Here is an 18,551-nt window from a genome sequence, read left to right as displayed (position 1 = left end):
TTGTTACACCTACAAATGGACATTCAACCGGTCTAGACTCTCACTCACAGGTAGCATGTCAGGACCTACCTGTTCCCCCTTCACTGCCTCAGTGCCCAGGTAATCGATCTGTACCCCACAAGTGCTCACTCTGCCCCAAACCTCACGCCCACCTTAACAAGAAGAGCATCATGGTTGGCTCTGATGAGCCTGTCTCATCCAACCCCACCTGTGCTTGAAAAGCTATACTGCCTATACTTAAAAACGTCTAGCAGAGAGAGCTTAGTGCCGCCTGGAGCAGTCTATTCTGACAGACTTCCTGATGGGTCTTCCAGGGAGAATTTGCTTTTGGATTGCTGCTGGGCAGCTCTTTTAGCTGCTTTTCTTTATATCTCCAAGACAATCTGTAACAGCTTCTACCAACCAAGTCTCAAAGTTTTTCACCGATCCCTCCTTTCCCTTCTCCAATGGCCCTGGTTCTACCTTCCCAGAAAGTGCTAGTATGGTTTAGACCCTCTATCTACTCCTCAGACTTTGGTATCAAACTGGTTACCTGAACATGCAATGAATATCCTCCCACCTTCTAATGCCTCAACTGATTCTGCAGATCCCCATCTCCCACTAGTCCAGCACTGCCCCAGACTCCCTGGTGACCTAACATGTCTCACCCACCAACTACACCAAATTTATCTTCCAACCAAAACTGGCTTTTCTAACTCATATAAACTAACTGGCACAATGAGTGACAATTTTGTTTCCCTCTCAGTTAATAGTACCATTTTCAGCCCAGACTCCTACGCTAGAACTTGAAATTCACCCTAGACTAACTCACTCCAGTCACTGCTCATTTCTCACGTGCAGTTGGTAATCAGATCCTGCCAGTTTCATTGTCTCAGTATTTCTGGATTCTGACTCTTCCTCACCATCATACAATCAGTATACAAGTTCAACAGCTGGGGACACTTAAACAGCCCCAATTCCAGGCTGTCCTATACTGAATCCATCCTGTGTCAGCACATACAATGATCTATTTAAAATGACAATGTGACCCAGTAAACTCAATGATTAATGACTCAGCATTAACTACAACAATGGTTCTTAAAGTGTGGTCCCAAGAGCAGAAGCAGCAGCAGCAAGAGGAGCAAGAAGAGGAAGAGGAGGAGGANCAACAATGGTTCTTAAAGTGTGGTCCCAAGAGCAGAAGCAGCAGCAGCAAGAGGAGCAAGAAGAGGAAGAGGTGGAGGAGGCAGGAGGAGGAGGAGAAGCAGGAGGAGGAGGAGGAGGAGGAGCAGGAGGAGGAGGAGGACGAGCAGGAGGAGCAGCAGCAGCAACATCACCTGAGAACTTTTTGGAAAGCAACCTGGTAGGCCCCACCTGAGAGCAATTTATGCTTTAATGAGCATTCCAGGTGATTCTGGAGCACACTAAAGTTTGAGAACCCTGGACTAGAGGATATAATCAAAGTTCAGGAAACTGAGCTACCTAAGGTGGTTAAGTAGTGAGAGGGAGAAATGAGACTGTACACGGAGAAACTAGCTGGAATGCTCTGCCAACAAAATCCCAGAGAAGGAATGACAACCCCTGAATGATGGCAATATCAAATATGGGACAAACGGAAGAGATAGCAGGCGGGAGTGGGACTTGGTGCCTCTCTAGAAGTGCTATCGAGGGAGAATGAGTCAACAACTGCTCAGCAATCTGGAAACTGAGTGGTCAGAACTGCGATATGGTGGTACCAGTGACTCACTATACTTACAGAAGATCAGAAGAGGGTGGAAGCTATAGGGAAGATACTGCATCCATTAAAGTCAGGGAGAAGGACCTGCCAGATGTCAGAAATCCAGGATAGGGACTTGGGATACGGTTCATGGATGCTAAGTTATTGGGTAAATAAGTCCCAGTAAGAGGAAATGGTAATCAACACCTAGCAACTCCCCAGTCAACAAGTGAGCTACAACTCAAGAACTCAATTTCCCAGTCCCACAAATGTAAGGCACTGTATGTTCACTTTACAGATGAAGTCCATTAAAATACAGAGTTCAAGTGACTGGCTCAAGACCACAGAGGTCTGATGGGATCCCTAAATTCAGGTGTGCTATCCTAGTGCAAATTTTCTCCATTATAGTCTGTTGGTGCCCCGTCTTAGCCAGCAGCACTGACCTGAAGGATGATATATTTTCCCTGATTATGAAGCCCAAACTTTTTTAAGAGGACAAAGGCTAGAGATCCCCTTTTCTTGTCTTTCTCCTACTGGCCCTCTGCCCCACCTCCCAAGAACCTTGCAACCTCACTGATCTCGATCACTCCCACCGAACATCGGATACTTCTACCACCAACCCGAGTCTCTTACTCTCAGAGATCCCTCCATAGGAGTCCCTACTGAACCTGGGGGCTCTCTAGCTCAGCAGAGATCCTTGGAGAACAGGAGACTGTACTTCTGAGTCCCCAGACATTCTCTCCAGCCAATGTTTGCAAGGCTTCCTGCTGCTTAGTACCTCACCATCAGCTTATTCCCCAACACCCAGTCCTACCGGAGAGAATCAAGAGATGCCTTCCTGCTGCTTTGGTTCTAAGAGTCTTGACAGAATTATCCCTCTCGTGCCCCATTTCCTTCAAATTATATCTCTGAAGGCTAACCTGAAGGAGTCACAGCTCACCTGGTGCCAGGCGTTCAGGGGCATGGCTGCCATCACCTGGGCTTCCTCTCAGTGAAGGGCAGGGGCTAAGGGAAGAAGCAAAGAGAACCATGAGTGAGCTTGGCCCAGTCAAAGGCTCTCCTTTAAACCAACAAACCTGTGACCAGGAAAAAAAAAAAAAAAGCAGCCATCATTTACCCAATGCCCCTTAGATAAGTGGCATATCTTTCTTCTTTCAAACCACACCACACAGTGAAGTTTGAATTCAGAGGAAACAGATTTTGAAAGGGTAAGTAACTTGCCCTTGGGCACCAGAGCCTGTACCACCATCAAGCCATGCTGCCTGTCCTGGGTAAGACGTAAGCACAGGGGGAACAGGAGTACACAAAGTAAAACAAGCAAAAACCAAAAAAAAAAACAAAAGCAAAACCTGACAAGAAGAAACCCAGACCTTTATTTTTAACAAAAAACTCTGGGGCGCCTGGGTGGCTCAATTGGTTAAGCATATGGCACTTGATTTCAGCTCAGGTTGTGGGATCCAGTCCCACGCTGGGTTCCCCTCTCGGTGCAGAGTGTGTCTGTCCCTCTCTCTCTGCTCCTCCCCCTGCTGGCACTCTTGCGCTCTGTCAAATACATAAATAAGTTAAATTAAATTTAATACCTTTTACTGAGAAACTTAAAAAGTAAAAAAAAAAAAAAAAAAAGAGGAGGAGGAAAAGGTTCTTGGATGTAAAATACATATCCCTTCATTCAGTCTCCACTTTAATCCTCCAAATTTTCTTTTTCCTAAATGAGAAAACAAGGCTATGAGAATAATTTTCTTTACCAAGGTCACAAGGTGGGAGATTAACCTGGATTCCAACCAGACGTGCAGATTCCAAAGGCCACATTTTCAGTTAACTACACTAGATCACTTCCAATCATAATCCCAAAAGGATCTATTTTAGAACCTGATAAAGTGATTTGGAGGTTAATATGGTATAGTTACCAAGAAAATTCAGAAAAAGAATCAGAGTAAGTCTTCCTTTTCTTAGATCTTGGGGTAGGCATCTTTTTGTTCATCACTCCATTCATCACCCAGTGATGACCAAAACTGATTAGGAAAGGACCCTAAAAGGCCACCTCAACATGCCAAAATGCTGAGTTATTACTTTAATTATATCATCCCCTACAGACACTTTGTATTATTGCTAAGCAGTCATATTCTGCCCAAAAGCCAGCATCTTCCCTAACCTCACTGCATGCTATAATTTCCTGCTCGCTTCATCTTGTGCCACCCTCCTCCTTTGTTTAGCCACTCTGGCCTTCCTTCCATTCCCTCTCCTGTGCTACCTCAGGGCCTTTGTACCTGCTGTTGCCTCTGTATGAACTACTCTTCTTCAACCTTAGGACCTTTGTAACTGATACTGTCTGCCTACAGTACTCTCCAGCAGCCTGACCCTTCTTCACCTAAGTAATACTAAATCATCCTCTACAAACCAATCAGGCTCTACAAACCAGGTCAGCTTCTCATGTTAAACGCTCCACTTATACTGTGTTCATTTTACTGTATACCACGTCTCCCAGTTTGAGATTATACATTTGCATTAATTTGTGCTATCTTCACTCAACAAACATTTATCATATACTTCATTCATTCCAGGCCAGGTGTGAGATACTGTGGAAAGAGGAAAAACAGGTGTGACCTTCTGTCATGGAGCTTTGTCTAGACTAAAGGAAAGACATAGAGTAATCAAAGATTCTCATAAATAACTTCAAGATCACAATTGTGATTAGTGCCGGAGGAATCCATCCTAGATGGGAAGACCTGGGGAACTAGGTTAAAAACGCATGTTCTGGAGGTGAAAAGTCAAGACGGCTGTAGCAGAGCCGAGGAGAGTGTGCTGCAAAACTAGGGTGTAGAAGTTGCAGAAGATGAAGCCATGCAGGGACCTGTGCACACGCTAAGGAGCTGGTCTTCGGCCGCAAAGCAACAGGACGCAGCTACTGGGTTACAAGCAGGTAGAGTGAACCCACCAGGTTTGACTACTACGAGACTTTCCCAGTAAACTGAAAGCTCCCTGAAGGCGGGGCCCACTCTCGGCTCCTTCACAGCCACATCCCGGGAACCTGGAGCAGCCGGTGCCGTTCAGCTGCCCGGTAAGTAGTGGCTGGCCCAACCGGCAGGGCTCTGCAGCTGTGTCGGGCACACAGGGCGTCTCCTTTCCGTCCACAGCCTCCTTGCCCCAAAGCGGCCGCCGCGGGCTGAGACAAGCGAAGGCACCCGAGGGAGAACGGGACTGGCCCGCAGGCAGCCTCCGCCTCCATCCACCGCCGCTTCAGGGACGCAGAAAGCGGCCTCCTCCACAGGCGAAGGGTGCGCCTCTAGTGGAGACGACCCGGCCACAAAGCCCACCACCCGCCTCAGAAGAGGCGCAACGCGCAGGGTGACCGGAAGCGCGTCACCGCGCGGGGCGCGTCGCCCAAGCCTCACGTGCTTCCTCTCTAGGACGTCAGAGCGCGCAGCTCGGTGGTCCCTGGCTTCTTGCCCCAAGGTGGGCGGGCGGGGCTTCTTAACCTGAGGTCCTCGGAGACCTTGAATGGCAGAAAAAGTTGACTGCCGTTTTGGCTGATCTCTAATTGAAATTTAGCATTTCCTTCAATTATGTGTTGGCAACAAACCACAGTACTATCAGCAGTACCTGTGACTTTGTCACCAGTAGAAAACACATTTTCATATCACATCACAGCTGATGCAGGTATCTCAAAATACAAGTTATTCTCATCCCTAATTTTAAATAATCACCGTTGTTATTAGGGCTCACCGTTAGATCTTGTCATTTCATTTCACCACAGTGGTAAAGACACACTAATATTAATGTATCACGGATCTATTTTTTAAACCATTTAACTCTACTTTAATAGAACCAGTTTCAGAGTGGCCCACAGATGTCATCACAATGCCAAAAAGGTAGGCAAAAAAAACCTGTCCTCCTTAGGGGTAAAGATCCAGTCACATTAAGAAAGACCAGGATTGTGAAAGGATACTATTTTAGAATTATTTAGGAAGTGAAAACAGTGGAGATTTTTAAAAAGACTGAATAACAGATATGAGGAGAGGGAGCAATCTATTCTAGCCATAAAGTTTGGGTGACCTGATAGATGAAGGTGTCATTAACTAAGATTCAGCTAATTAAGAAACTCAGGAAGAGGAGCTGGTTTCAGGCAGGAAGATTACAGAATTTGGTTTTAGAAATACTGAATACACACACACTTTATTAAAATGTAATTCACATCCCATACAATTCATCCATCTAAAGTACACAACTTAGTAGTTTTTGGTATATTCACACAATTGCACAACATGACCACAATCTATTTTAGAACATTTCATCATTTCTAAAAAGAAACCCCCTAACTATCAGCACTACCACTCACTTTCCATCTTCCCCATGATAGGCAGAATAATGTTTCCCTCAAAGATGTCTGGAACTTGTATGTTAGGTTACATAACAAAGAAACATTAAGGTTGCAGCTGGAATTAAGTTGCTTATCAGCTAATTTGAAAATAAGATTATCCTGGATTATCTAGATGGGACCAATGTAATCATAAGACTCCTTAAAAGTGGAAGAGGTCACTGGAAGAGAGAACCACAGAGGTGACAGATTGAGCGAAACTTGTCCCAACATTGCTGGCTTTGAAGCTGAAGGAAAAGAGCCACGAATCAAGAAAAGTGGTCTCTAGAAAATGGAAAAGGCAAGAAAATAAAGTCTCTCATTAGCCAACACTTTGAATTTAGCCCAGTGAAACCCATTCTGGACTTCTGACTTCTAGAACTATAAGATAATAAATAAATAGAATAAATGTGTGTTAAGTCACTGTTTGTGGTAATTTGTTACAGCAGGAACAGAAAATTAATACAACCTCCATGTGAAGCTTTCTTCCATTCCCAGACAACTACTGATCTACTTTCTGACTGTACAGACTTGCCTATTCTGGGCATTTACATCATATAATATCCATTAAATCTGGACATGAAACAAAAAGTCCTTATTCTGGGTAATTTTATTAGTCTTTAGAATAATGGAAACTTATATGTTTGTTCAGTGGCAAGACTTGGGAAGAGCTTGATTTTTTTGCTTGGGAAAGGGGGTTGCTATACTTTTAACCTGCACAAACTCTCAACAAAAATAAAGACTACCCCAATGAGGAGAAATATTTCAATTATCGGTGGTAAATGACCACTCCCAGCAGAGAAGCAGTGTGATTTGAGTCGTATTTTGAAATGCTTTAGACAAACTACATACTGTGCCACCTTTCAACCCCGGCCATGAGCATTAGCAGGTGCCCCCTACCAAGGCTTGAACTTTTAGGTGCCCTGTTTCTCCATGATATTTTATTGATTTTTATAAAGTCTTTTTTTCCCCTTCAAATCATTTAGTAAATATAGCAAGATTATTGTCACACGTGAATGGTGGGTGAACAATTACTGTCACAAGTGACTCATGGGGGAGAATTAGCAGTTAAACAGTGTTACTTATTTCCTGCACAGTCACATTTTATGAATCAGAGTGCATACTACCCTTCATATTTAGAGAGAAATTCAGTAGGATTTTGCTATCTGGGTTTCCCTGACCGAGACTCTAATCCAATGTCCTTAGGACCTTTAGAATGGGGGAAAGCTAGCCATCCTGAAATCCTTTTTGCTTAAATGGTGAGTAATTTCCACTCCCAGTTGTCCACACAATATTCCAGTGAGTCTTCCGGATTAATAAGTAGCTAATTGGTGCTGTTCCATTGTACTACCTACAATAAAATGTATACTCACACCCAGGTCTATTGTGGTATCTACCATCAAACATAATTATCTTAAAGCCTCGGCCACTCCTCAGATTCCACTGGGAGCCACCTTCTCTCCTGGTCGCCTCACGGCCTGAATACCCGGCTCTCCCTCTAACTCCTATGTTGTCTATCTTTAATTTAGACTAAGAGCACTTTAAGTCAGGGGACCCAGAATATAGCATATGATAATGGCCCATTTGCTGTTATTCCTGACTTTAAAGTGGTGGGAAAAATATCAACTTCTCTCCCAGCTCTCTGAAAAGCCTAGCCACAAATGGACTGAAGTTATAGTGGAACTTGAGTTTCACGCACAAAACCTGGCTGCCCAAAAAGGTAGAGTTAAACTCAATGTTTTGCTGCAGTGGCTACAATGACATAGGATTTGATGTGGATTGTTTCCTTGCAGCTGGAAAGATACTGAATAGTGACAGAAAGAATGCCTTCCTTCCAAGATTGGGTACAAGGCAGGTATGTCTGTTCTTACACTACTATTCAACACCGTACTGGGAGTCCTAACAAGTACAAGAAGGCCAGAAAAAGAAATAAAGAGCATACGGATTAGAAAGGAAGAATAAAACCGTAACTATTTGCAAGAGGACATAACTACCTACATAGAAAATCCCAGGGCGCCTGGTTGGTTCAGTCGGTTAAGCGTCTGCCTTTGGCTCAGGTCATGATCCCAGCATCCTGGGATTGAGCCCCATGTGGGGCTCCCTGCTCAGCAGGAAGCCTGCTTCTCCCTCTCCCTCTGCCTGCAGCTCCCCCTGCTTGTGCTCTCTCTCTCTCTTTTTGTCAAATAAACAAAATTTTTTTAAAAAGAAAGAAAAGAAGGGGCGCCTGGGTGGCACAGCGGTTAGGCGTCTGCCTTCAGCTCAGGGCGTGATCCCGGCGTGATGGGATCGAGCCCCACATCAGGCTCCTCTGCTATGAGCCTGCTTCTTCCTCTCCCACTCCCCCTGCTTGTGTTCCCTCTCTCGCTGGCTGTCTCTATCTCTGTCGAATAAATAAATAAAATCTTTAAAAAAAAAAAAAAAAAGAAAGAAAAGAAAATCCCAAAGAATCTACAAAATCTCCTAGAACCTACAAGTTAGTTTAGCAAGGTCATGGAACTAAAGTCATGGTACAACAAAGAAAAAAATCAATTGTTGGAAACTGAAATTTCTGATAATAAGATTTCCTATGATACAATACAATTTTAATAAATTTTCCAAATAGTATTTAATAATAGCACAAAAAATTACAAAATATTTAGGTATAAATCTAACAAAATATCTCCAAGATATGCACGCTGAAAACTACAAAATAAGGACAAATGAAAGAATACCTAATAAACAGAGAGAGATGGCGTTCATTGACTGAAATGTTGTTGTCAATTTTCCCCAACTGAGTTAAACATTCAAAGCAATCCAATCAAAATCCCAGCAAGACTTTTTGTAGATGTCAACAAAATGATTCAATTGTATGTCAATCATACAATAAAGCTAAAAAAAACAACAACACTGGAGACAGGGGGGCAATACTGTGCAATGGTTAGCGCAAGGGCTCTGAAGTCAGACCACTTGGGGTTTGAACCTCTGCTCTTGCACCTATTAGCTGTATCTTTGGGAAACCTACTTAACCTCTCTGTTCTTCAATTTTCTAACTGGAACAAGATAAAAGTACCTACTTCAGAGCCTCCTGGGAGGATCCAGTTAATGGGGATTACCTAGCATAGGAAAGCACATATAACATTACTGGTTATTAGTGTTAAGAACAGCTATCACAAATAAAAAGCTAATATTCTGTTGGGGAGGCAACAACTGAAACAAACCAACCTTGACTCAAGTGACTTCAATCATTTCTTTGCCTGAATCACTTTGGTATATCCGCATAATTTTAAGTCTTTTACTAAAAGATGACCTCCCAGTGTCTTCCCTACTAGGCAGGTTGCTGTCCAATAAGGAGATGGTAAAGCTGTCTTCTCAGGGCAAGATTTCAGACAGGAATTGAGAGAAGTAGATGACAGTACAAGGAGGCATGGGACATAACAAGGCACAGACTGACATGCATGCAAAGAGGAGGATTTGCTCCTTATTTTTTTAAAAAAAACACACCTTTAGGATCTCTCTAGATCAGTGGAGACAATTTTGATTTTCATGACTGGAGTCAGGCAGAGTGTTAAAAATAGTATCTGGAGGGTAGAGGTCAGTTTGTAAGCTAAACATCCTATAATGCAGAGGACAGCACCAACAAAAAATTATCAGGTCCCAAACGTGGACAGTGTCAAGTTTGAGAAACCCTGCTTTAGATGAACAACCAAGGCCATTTCCTTGGTTATTAAGAGTCCCCTAACCAGGGGCGCCTGGGTAGCGCAGTCGTTAAGCGTCTGCCTTCGGCTCAGGGCGTGATCCGGCGTTCGGGATCGAGTCCCACATGGGGCTCCTCCGCTGGGAAGCCTGCTTCTTCCTCTCCCACTCCCCTGCTGTGTTCTCTCTGTCACAAAAATAAATAAAAATCTTAAAAAAAAAAAAAAAAAAAGAGTCCCCTAACCAACTCAAAGGTCATGGCAGCCATGCTATTTTAGGCACTATAAGGATGAATGTCAAGCCTTTGCATCCAAACATATGAGTAATAGAAACTCTTCATATAGATTTTGTCGACCAACAAATTTAGGAATGCCAAGGAACATATATTGAAAGTATTTTTTTAAATAGGATACATAGTCTGGGTTAATGATTTGTAAATATCAGTAAGAAATTTTAAATTACCAACATTGGTTCAAGAAGAAATAGTGTAATTCGATCAATGCCATAGAAGGAACTGACAAAGTAATCAAAGATCTCTTTTCCTCCTCACTACCCCCAACAAAAGCAACTGGCCCAGCCAGCTTTAATAAGTGGACTTTTCCCCAAATTTCCAAGGAACGGATAGCTTCTACGCTTTTGAAATTGTTCTAAAGTACAGAAAAGGAACAGCCTCCTAGCTATTTTTAGCAATCTCATATAACTCAATTCCCAAATCTTGACAGAGATGGAAAAAAATTATAGGGCAAACACACATATGAATATAGATGACAATATCCTAAATATATTAACAAATACTACCCAGCAAGATCTAAAGAAATGTGTACTACCATATCCAACTAAGATTATGAGAATATGACTAAATATTAGGAAAACATTAGTATAATTAACTATAGATAGGTCAAAAAGGAGACATCCTGTAAGATCTAAAATAAGATTAAAAATTCAGCATCCACTTGTCAGAAACTGAGCAGGAAGTAAACAAGGCTTTCCATTTAATATATGCATCTTCCCTACAGAATATTCGTTGACAGAGATTTAGTTTTATAGTAACTTGAGGGAACGCCTGGCTGGCTCAGTTGGTAGAACATGTGACTCCTGATCTCAGGTCGTGAGTTTGAATTCCACATTGGGCACGGAGCCTATTAAAAATAAAGCAAACAAAGCAAAGTACCTATAGTAACTTGAAATTTTCATTACAGTGCTTAAATTGCTGCAACTTCCATCCATTTGGGATACCTGAATGTTAACCTGGCTTAACTGAGGGTTAATGGCTTTCCCACATTCATATTACTTGTTTGTCTCTGCACAAACCATCAGAATCACACCTACAGCATTTCCAACATATCACATGTACGAAAGGTTTATTCATACCATGGACTCAGATGCCAAATCAAGTTTATGTTAACTCTGAAGGTTCTGAAATATGTAAGACATTGAGATGGCTCAGAATCAGCAAGGAAAGAAGGAAAGAAGGAAAGAAATCAGCTGATTTCAGAATCAGCAAGGAAAGAAAACCCAACTCAAAACTACTTATGCAAACACTGAAATTTATTGATTCATGTCACTGAAAAACTCAGTGGTAGATTTGGTTCTCTCCATTTCTCTCTTATCTGCAGGGCTAATATCTGAGCCCAGCAGAATAATATGCTGCTTCCTGGTAGGTTTTGCACCTGATTGGATGAACCTGGTCACCTGAACCCATCATTGTGGCAGGGGGAAGGAACAGTATAGATGGGCTAGACTAGACCCCAAGTAAATAGTAAAAAAGTATAGATGGGCTAGACTAGACCCCAAGTTCCACCCCTGCTGTGAGGAAGAGAGCCCCACCTATATACCACATCAACTGTTGAGGGCTGAGTGACTTTCCAAAAAAAAAGCAGGGCAGAAATTACCATGAAAAGGGGGTAAAAAATGCTGGGAGGCCAAAGGAACCAAGGTCCAGGACAGGTCTCTCTCTAGGGTGAGCATATGCATGATGATGTAGCTGGGAGGAAGTCCTGAAGGTTTTCCCACATTTGAAAACACTCATAGTTTCTCTCTACTGTGGATTCTCTGATGCCGACTTAATGTTGGCTTAACAGCAAAAGCTTTCCCACACTCATTACACTCATAAGGTTTCTCCCCAGTGTGGATTCTCTGGTGTACCACCAACTCAGAACTACTGGGGAAGCCATTTCCACACTCCTTGCAGACATAAGGCCTGTCCCCACCATGGATTCTCTGATGCCTGATCAGATTTGCACTATTATTAAAGGCTCCCCCACATTCCTCACACTGATAGGGTTTCTCTCCAGTGTGGATTCTCTGGTGCCGAGTTAATGAAGAATTGCCATTAAAGGATTTCCCACACTCCTTACATGGGTAGGGTTTCTTCCCAGTGTGGATTCTCTGGTGTCTAACATAGTAAGAAAAAAAGCTGAAGCATCTCCCACACGCCTCACATCTGAAGGGTTTTCTTGTGCAGAGGATTCTCTCATCCTTTCTTTTAATATTTTTCACTGTGGGGATTTCCTGGTGGTTCTCCAGTTCACATGTTTCTGGAAAGTCACTTTCCTGAGAAACATTCTGTGGCAACCCACGTGATATTATCACATCTCTTCAGAAATTTCCTGAGTTGATGTGGACTCACTGTCAATGTTGGTCTCAGCATCTGACATGAAAAATGGAAGTCACATGCCACCTGAGAATTATACTGGAAACAACAGAGCACTGAAATTATAGAGCCTGTGAAAATTACTATTCCAACCTCCATGTAGGTGCCAGAAATATAAACCTATTAAACAAGAAGAGCCAAATATGACAGAGGCAGAAGATAGTAGCTGTGGAATAGGAAATGAGATTTTGAACCCAGGTCACTACACTTTCCAACACAAAAGACTGCTTCCTAAGCTTCTCCAGACCTGTATGTCCCCAACAACTTGTGACTTCATAGTACTTAAATGGTTGAAAATGCTCATGGAGGAGGAAGCACAGCATCTAAGAGCAAGAGGCAACACCTGGTGGGCTACAAGAGTTGAGCGTATGCCATCTAACTGTTAGAAATGGCTGAGTATGTGCTGTTGTGGGACTCAAAACGTGTCTTCTCAACTACTTATAAAGGGGAGAACATAGTTGGCTTTGAGGCCAGGAGACTGCACAGTGCCCCCCTTTGTATACTGAGGAACAGGAAAGCCTCAGGTGAGAAACAGACAACAGGAACAGGCTGTCTAGTGGCATCTGTATTTCCAAAGATCGGAGGACATTTTCATTAAGTTTGTTGAAATTCAATCCATTTTTCCTAAAACTTTGAGTTAAATTTCACACTCAAGGGTTTATCTTTATCAATTTGTATTCTTGTTAAACATTTGTAGCTAAAAGCAGATATTAGCATTTTTATGCCATTTGCAAAATAAAATTATGTGCAGAATGCCTGTTTATCTTTTGGGTTTTTTTTTTTTTTTAAACAACTTAGCTGCCCCCGATCTTAAACCACTAGAACATAAACTCCACAAAAGCAAGGGCTTTGTTTTCTTTCTTGCCGTATCCTAGGTGTCTTGAGCAATTCTTGACACAAAGTAGATACTAAATAAATGTGATAAAATAAATGATTATTTGTTATCTGTATAAATAGGCATACAGGGGTGCCTGGGTGGCTCAGTCAGTTAAGCATCCCACTCTTGATTTTTGCTGAGGTCATGACCTCAGGGTCGTGAGATGGAGCCCTGAGTCAGGCTCCGCACTGGACGTGGAGCCTGCTTAAGATCCTCTCTCTCCCTCTCCCTCTGCCCCTCTGTGCCTCCCCCACTCCCACCCCCGCTCACCCTCTCTCTCTCAAAAAAAAAAAAAAGGCATACAATTCTGTACTACAATAATAAAATTATTATGGCTTGAAAATAACTGGATCCATGTTGTAACATAATGGCTGATAAGTTCTATTTTAATAGGGAGTGGGGGTTATCTATCCAGTTCTCGACACATGCTTATGTGCATGTGAATTTGGAGAAGTGGGCTTCTTCAGAAGGGACGTGCTGGGAAACAGGAGCAAGGAAACAGCTGAAACTCTGAACAAACAGGGAAATAACAATCTGAAAAACAGTGACCAGAACAATGTGGAGCCTGGAAGTCAATCTCATATGTCTTTTCCCTTACTGTTTGACAGAAAGTAAGTGTCACACAATCCAGACTAGAATAATAGATGACAGAGAAACCCCCTCCTTCCCTGATACCCTAGAACCCTATCATTTGGACTGATCAGCTTCCCCACAGTGGCAGTGGTTCTTCCAAGCAATCACCACTTTCCCTAAACCTCCAACTGGCCCCTCACTTAACTCTCCCGTCAATAACACCTCTTCCCCGCTGGGAAAATCAAGACTGCCTCAAAGGTGCTCCTCAACCCCCTCACTGTCCACCCCCACAGGGTGGCGTCCATCTCCCACCTTCCCTTTAGGGCTCCCCCTCTCCTCAACAAAGCTCTTCATATACATCCTCTCCCTGCTCCCCTTTCACCTTTTCTGACTTTAGCTATTCAGGTCCACTTGAGGGTAATCATCTTTCCTAGACTAGCTTTTTTTTTTTCCCAACTGTTTGAGAACCACTAGTAGATCATGAAATAAATGTAGCAAATTGCAAGCAGAAACTTTTTAAGAAGTGAAAGACATCAGACTAGATTTGAATAGAGAATTAATAGAGAATACCAGGTGCCAGAGCAGACAGGAAAGGTAAGCTGTGAATCAGAAACTTTGGCTTCAGTTATTTATAGAAGCATATATACTGGGTTGTGACTTAAGTTGTATTTCTTACCGTAGGTTACAGTAAAAAAAAATGCAAAACATTGCCTTAAAGCTACTATTTACAGTCTTCCTTTCATTCCTAAACCTCACGAAAGACGGTAAGTGTTTCCTCAACATGCTCACATCGCACTTACCTCTCCATGGGCTTCTACTCCATTGCCCACCAGCTTCCTTGGAAATCCTCCCACCCTTAGCTTCAATCTCACTCTTCTCTCTTCATGATGCTTCTAGTCTTTATCTCTACCTCCTCCTCCCTCTCTCTTCAACCCCCAAAAATCTTTAAGATTCTCCCCACCCCCTTTTTTTTTAAATTTTATTTTATTATATTATGTTAATCACCATACAGTACATCCCCAGATTCCGATGTAAAGTTTGATGCTTCATTAGTTGCGTATAACACCCAGTGCACCATGCAATACGTGCCCTCCTTACTACCCATCACCAGTCTATCCCATTCCCCCACCCCCTCCCCTCTGAAGTCTTCAGTTTGTTTCTCATAGTCCATAGTCTCTCATGTTTCATTCCCCCTTCTGATTACCCCCCTTCTTTATCCCTTTCTTCCCCTACCGATCATCCTAGTTCTTATGTTCCATAGATGAGAGAAATCATATGATAATTGTCTTTCTCTGCTTGACTTATTTCACTTAGCATTATCTCCTCCAGTGCTGTCCATGTTGCAGCAAATGTTGAGAATTCGTTCTTTCTGATAGCTGAGTAATATTCCATTGTATATATGGACCACAGCTTCTTAATCCAGTCATCTGTTGAAGGGCATCTCGGCTCCTTCCATGATTTGGCTATTCCCACCCCCTTCTTTATTTAGGGACATTTCAGCTACATGGAGTCCTTTATACAGAGCAAGGTGTCTCAATCTCAGCACTACTGACACTCGCAGCCAGATAATTCTGTTGTGCAGGGTTGTCCTGTACAGTGGAGAATGTTTAGCCCCTTCCCCAGTCTGCACAAATGCAAATGGCTCCAGACATTACCAAATGTCCCCTGGGGTAACAAAAGTGGCTGGCCCCTGGTGAGAACCACTGACATGCCAGACTCCCACATATAGAGGGTGATCATAAAGTCTGGAAGCACATACATTTTTTAATAGACTGAAGATGTCTTTGACACCATTACATATGCCTGCCTAGGTTTCCAGACTTTGACACCCTGTATAATCCCAGCCTTGACTTTGTGTCAACATCACAGAGTTGTATTCTCAAGAGCCTGCTACACCCAGGGAGCTATATGTTCCAGAGAAACTCAAACTTCATGGGATAAGTCACCATAAAATTTATTTTTATATCATGACTCATTATGTTTACTGCTAAGCTTTATCAGTGCTACCCTTCTTCTTTTTTTTTTTTTTAAGGTTTTTTATTTATTCATTTGACAGAGAGAGAGACAACCAGTGAGAGAGGGAACACACAGGGGGAGTGGGAGAGGAAGAAGCAGGCTCCCAGCAGAGGAGCCCGATGTGGGGCTCGATCCCAGAACGCCAGGATCACGCCCTGAGCTGAAGGCAGACGCTTAACGACTGAGCCACCCAGGCGCCCCCAGTGCTACCCTTCTATAATCCTTTCTATCTCTGCACAACCTTGTCCCTACCCTTGTGCAGGCCTCCAAAGTTATTAACTGCAATATAGTAAAAATGTAGGAAGGTTTTATGCCCTAATTTCCCCCACAGTACAATCAAATTACATACGATGTCCAGTTAATATTTTTAAAACATAGCAATCATGGGCTTACGTAGTATGCCGCTAGTGGCAAGGTCACTGTGGCAGAGGTCCCCACTCCTGCTCCACGTTATTTTGCCACTTTCTCATTTCCTATTCCCATGCAGTAAGTTCCCTAGGACAGAAGTCTTCAGGTCTGCGTTAATCTCTGTGTTCTAGGCTTTCTATACACACCAACGATGTTTATGCATGGTTGGCTAAATAAGAGGGCTTAAGGATATGCTCTGTAGTAGAGCAGGGCTGTTCAAAAAAATATATAATATGTGCCATAAACACAAGCTACATATGTAATTTTTTTATGGGAGCCACATTAAAAAAGTAAAAAGAAAAATGGTAAAATTAATTTTTATATTTTATTTAACCCAGCAAATCTAAAATATTATCATTTCAACATGAAGTCAACATAAAAATTACAAATGAGATCATTTACACTATTTTTTAAATAAGTCTTCAAAATCTGGTATTTTATACTTACAGGACATTTCAATTTGAATTAGCCCCCCTTCATGGGGTGCCTGGGTGGCTCAGTCGTTAAGCATCTGCCTTCAGCTCAGGGCGTGATCCCAGCGTTCTGGGATCAAGCCCCAAGTCAGGCTCTTCTGCTGGGAGCCTGCTTCTTCCTCTCCCACTCCCCCTGCTTGTGTTCCCTCTCTCGCTGGCTGGCTCTCTCTGTCGAATGAATAAATAAAAAATCTTAAAAAAAAAAAATGAATTAGCCCCCCTTCAAGTGCAAGAGTTTAATAAGCACACACAGCTATTGGCCACCATGTTAACAGCACAAAAGTAGACAAAAGGAAGTCCTGCTTAGGCTTTCAGTCCTAAGCCTATGTTCCTGAATGTTCACTTAAAAAGACAGAACAATGAATACTCACAGGTGGGCCCCAGAAATGTCCATTTTAAAATACACTCCCCAGGTAATTCTCCTGTTCATCAAACCATGAAGCTCTTCACAATTATATGGTGACATACATGATCAAAGTATAGTAACATATCATGGTGGTTTTAAATTGCATTTCCCTAATGGCTAATGATGTCAGGCATCTTTTCATTTGTGTGTTCCCTTTGGTGAAATGTCTGTTCACGCCTTTCACACATTTCCTAACTGGGTTATTTGTTTTTGTTCCTGAGTTTTAAGAGTCATTTATATATTCCAGATACTAGTCCTTTTCCAGATATTATATTATGCCAGGAATTATATTAGATCTTTTATTATTCCTTTCCTCCAGCCAGATTATCTTCCCCCACCAACCCCATCTGCAATGCGTTCTTACCTGCTGGATGCAGAACATGTGACTTGCCACTGACAGAGTGTCACCTGAATTCCTGTAATTCCTCCTGCTGTGACCCACAGCCTGCTGCATATATACTAACAATATCCCAACGGCACTTAACACATTCTCTCTTTTTTAGCTCTCTGTCTCCATAATTAGTATCCTCCGCAACTTCTCAAAGAAGTGCCATTTTGGCACACAGCAAGTGCTCAAAAACTGGCAAACCATGCCTCTAACAAAGGACTCTGGATGATGGTTCAAAACCTGCCTCACCTACCTTTAGAGACATCACTGGTACTCTCTGCAGGTGGATTGCCCTGTGGCACCAGGCCCCAAGGCAAATCCCCTCCTTCCAGAAGTGAGATCAGGGCAAGTCTGCAAACTGGGTACCCTGAAGAGGAGGCAGAAAATGGCACTGCAGGGACACCTGGGTGGCACAGCGGTTAAGCGTCTGCCTTCGGCTCAGGGCGTGATCCCGGTGTTACGGGATCGAGCCCCACATCAGGCTCCTCCGCTAGGAGCCTGCTTCTTCCTCTCCCACTCCCCCTGCTTGTGTTCCCTCTCTCGCTGGCTGTCTCTCTCTGTCTAATAAATAAAATAAATAAATCTTTAAAAAAAAAAAAAGAAAGAAAGAAAATGGCACTGCAGGGGAGTCTCTAGTGTTAGTGTTCTTGAGGTACCACATAACCCTGTGTCTGCAGTCAGATGAGGAAACCCCAAAGCGGCTCAGTAAGGATAAGGCCCACAGAAGTGGGCTGGAAAGTGGGGAAGACCAAGGAGATTTTTGATCAAGAGGAGGGGCTCCTGGGTAGCGCAGTCGTTAAGCGTCTGCCTTCGGCTCAGGGCGTGATCCCGGCGTTACGGGATCGAGTCCCGCATCGGGCTCCTCCTCCTGGGAGCCTGCTTCTTCCTCTCCCACTCCCCTGCTGTGTTCCCTCTCTCGCTGGGCTGTCTCTCTGTCACATAAATAAATAAAATCTTAAAAAAAAAAAAAAAAAAGAGGAGACTGAGCATCTGTGACCTCTTCATAAAAAATCACTTAGAGTTTGTCAGTGAAAT

At 43.0% G+C, this 18,551-nt stretch overlaps 3 protein-coding genes across 16 annotated transcripts in view; all 3 read right to left on the bottom strand.

Annotated features, from left to right (window-relative positions):
- The window catches only part of ZNF19 (zinc finger protein 19), a 33,862-nt gene that overhangs the window by 11,385 nt on the left and 3,926 nt on the right, over positions 1-18,551 (bottom strand). For 3 of the 8 annotated variants that reach the window (XM_019801506.2, XM_034672483.1, XM_034672486.1), the window contains one exon: positions 2,637-2,701. In XM_019801506.2, the coding sequence (XP_019657065.1) occupies positions 2,637-2,669 (33 nt within the window). In that variant the 5' untranslated portion in view covers positions 2,670-2,701. Of the gene's footprint in view, positions 1-2,636; positions 2,702-3,066; positions 3,239-4,631; positions 8,171-16,696; positions 16,891-18,551 lie in introns of those variants that run through there. The other 5 variants (XM_034672482.1, XM_034672485.1, XM_034672481.1 and 2 more) reach the window with 5 other exon arrangements.
- The window catches only part of ZNF23 (zinc finger protein 23), a 54,644-nt gene that overhangs the window by 32,245 nt on the left and 3,848 nt on the right, over positions 1-18,551 (bottom strand). Inside the window, exon 1 of one of the 7 annotated variants that reach the window (XM_019801500.2) lies at positions 2,637-2,655. The exons of the other annotated variants lie outside the window; for them this stretch is intronic. The gene's annotated coding sequence lies outside the window, so the exon portion shown is untranslated. Of the gene's footprint in view, positions 1-2,636; positions 2,656-18,551 lie in introns of those variants that run through there. 7 annotated transcript variants of the gene reach the window in all.
- On the bottom strand, positions 10,875-13,370 carry LOC100480093 (zinc finger protein 19-like). Its single transcript, XM_034672487.1, is given in 2 exon segments — positions 10,875-12,313; positions 12,316-13,370. Coding segments are annotated over 2 exon segments (630 nt in total). The 5' UTR covers positions 12,380-13,370; the 3' UTR covers positions 10,875-11,747.

Source organism: Ailuropoda melanoleuca, chromosome 12 (genome assembly GCF_002007445.2).
Source record: "Ailuropoda melanoleuca isolate Jingjing chromosome 12, ASM200744v2, whole genome shotgun sequence".
Classification (NCBI taxonomy): domain Eukaryota; kingdom Metazoa; phylum Chordata; class Mammalia; order Carnivora; family Ursidae; genus Ailuropoda; species Ailuropoda melanoleuca.
The sequence above is the reverse complement of the archived record's forward strand: the minus strand, read 5'-3'. Positions and strand labels throughout refer to the sequence as shown.